This window comes from Frankliniella occidentalis, unplaced genomic scaffold, assembly GCF_000697945.3.
Source record: "Frankliniella occidentalis isolate FOCC.00 unplaced genomic scaffold, Focc_3.1 Scaffold756, whole genome shotgun sequence".
Lineage (NCBI taxonomy): Eukaryota > Metazoa > Arthropoda > Insecta > Thysanoptera > Thripidae > Frankliniella > Frankliniella occidentalis.
In genome coordinates this window covers 26,414-28,525 of record NW_026267866.1, presented here as the reverse complement: position 1 = coordinate 28,525, position 2,112 = coordinate 26,414, and the positions used below count along the sequence as shown (strand labels likewise).

The following is a 2,112-nucleotide window of genomic DNA, read 5'->3' as shown; positions in this document are numbered from 1 at the left end:
TTTTAAGTTTTTTTTTTCTTTTACTATTTGTTTGCTGAAGCGGGTGAGATACTGAGGGATGCTTAAATGCAGTGAAAACACGGCGGTTAATTAGGTAGGTCGAGCTGATGTATTTGACTTAATTATTTGTCGCATTCACACTTACATAGCTCATGTAACGGCACTGCCGCACGGCGCGCGCAGCAGTGGAGACACATTCACACACTCACACACACACATTCACACACACACAACAGACACAACAACAAACTTAACAACGGACCGAGGTCCGGCCCGCCAGCAGGGGCGAGCTCAGTCTTGGGCAGGTCGTGGACCCTCAGTGAGAAGCTCACTGGCACTGGTTGTCGATCACGTTGATGACCTGGTAGGCACCGCAGCCGACCTGGCCGAGGATGAAGTCGGGGAAGTTGCTCTCCAGGATGCGGATGCGCTGGATCTTGTAGTCGGGGGCGACCTGGGTGGCGAGCAGGCAGTCGGGGCTGTTGTACACGACCTCGAAGTTGTCGCTCTTGAAGCAGGTGTTGGTGTTCCAGCGCAGGATCTCGCTCGAGCCCTCGAAACGGAAGAACAGGAACTGGCCGCCATCGGTTCCCAGGATGACGATCTTGCCGTTCTTGGGTCCGTGGTCGTGGACGCGGCCGGCGGTGCTGCCGGACTGCAGGTAGGCGGTCTTGATGGAGAACAGCCTCTGGCTGGACAGGTAGGTGAAGAACAGCACGTTGTTGCCGCACTCGGAGCGGGCCAGGGCGAGGTACAGGACGTCGGTCTTGCCGCAGCCGAGGGTGACGGCCTTGGGGAGGACGAGACGGTAGCCCTTGCCGGAGGTCACGTCGTAGACGATGATGGAGCGGGTGGCGGCGTCGGAGATGTACAGGAAGATGCGGCCGTCCTTGGCGTAGTCGACAACCAGGTACTGCAGACGGCTGGCGGGGCAGGTCAGGGAGGACAGGTCGACCTTCTTGATCAGCTTGCCGGTCTTGACGTCGAAGGCCATGACCTTGGGGGAGCAACGGCGCACGGGCTGCTCCAGGGTGTTGACGATACCGGCGTCCAGAGCCCACAGGATGTTGTTGGCGTCAAGGAAGATGTCGACGACGGACTGGAGAGCCTCGCAGTTACCCTCCTCCTGGACGGACCAGCAGGGGAAGGGGGTGAGCTCGGCCTGGCAGCCGCGGTGCTTCAGGTCGACCTTCACCAGGGTGGCGGGCACACCGGCCTTGAAGCGGGGCAGGGCGACGAACGCCTCGGTGCCGTAGATCTGCATGCGGGTGGCGATCACGCTCTTGGGCACGTAGCGCTTGGACTGCTTGTAGATGTTCTTGGTGGAGACGCAGGGCCAGACGAAGGAGCCTCCGATCCACTGGACGGCGGCCGAGGAGCGGGTGCTGACGGCGGTGGAGGTCTGCTGCTCGGAGGAGTCGGCCGAGTAGGCGGGGGTGATGGGGGCGTTGCCAGCCACACCGGCGCACCGCGCGCAGTTGCAGCTGTGGGCGGAGGCGTGAGCCACAATCACGGCCAGGCCGAGCGCCAGAAGGAGCGCTCCTCGGATCGACATCCTCGCACCTGCGGGAGCACAACAAGAACAAGAGGGCGGTCAGAGACACATACGACGAGTGGTCCGGGGGTGGTGGGACGGAGCCGTACTTCTTCGTCACAGACGGACGCACGAAACGCGACAGGTTCACGCTAAAGTTGCAAGTGAAGCAGAGGGCTGATTGCAAAATCCGGACGATCAGCGAAAACATAATACGAAAATACAAATCGGAAAATTGGTGAAAGAAAACACTTCACTAATAAATTCCGATAAAAACTGCGAGTCTTGCGTACGGCAGACTCATTAGAAAATTTAGATTCGATCACTTATTTCCACGTTTACACGGTTTACACTGACGCGATACGACACGACGCGACACGGCGTCACCGGACTCACCTGTTGTATGTCTGTCGTGAAAAAAGTGTTGTCGGCGGAGGAGGTCGTGCTGTTCTGGCTCATAGCGACACCATTGCTCGCGTTTTATACCACGGCACCCCGCGGCCCAAATCCACCCGCGACGCGGCCCGATGTGCGAGCCCAGCGGCGCGTCTCTCGGCCGGCGCGCCCCGCCCCCCGCC

General features: G+C 59.7%; 1 protein-coding gene across 1 annotated transcript; it reads right to left on the bottom strand.

Annotated features, from left to right (window-relative positions):
- Positions 1-86: 86 nt before the first annotated feature.
- Positions 87-2,089, bottom strand: LOC113218104 (protein yellow-like). Its single transcript, XM_026438307.2, has 2 exons — positions 1,931-2,089; positions 87-1,563 (listed from the first exon to the last, which is right to left on the bottom strand). Exon 2 carries the CDS (start codon positions 1,553-1,555, stop codon positions 329-331), a length of 1,227 nt encoding a protein of 408 aa, XP_026294092.1. The 5' UTR covers positions 1,556-1,563; positions 1,931-2,089; the 3' UTR covers positions 87-328.
- Positions 2,090-2,112: the final 23 nt, after the last annotated feature.

What these genes read in the sequence shown, in the direction of transcription:
- LOC113218104 (XM_026438307.2), bottom strand. Translation starts at nt 1,555, where the DNA reads ATGTCGATCCGAGGAGCGCTCCTTCTGGCGCTCGGCCTGGCCGTGATT.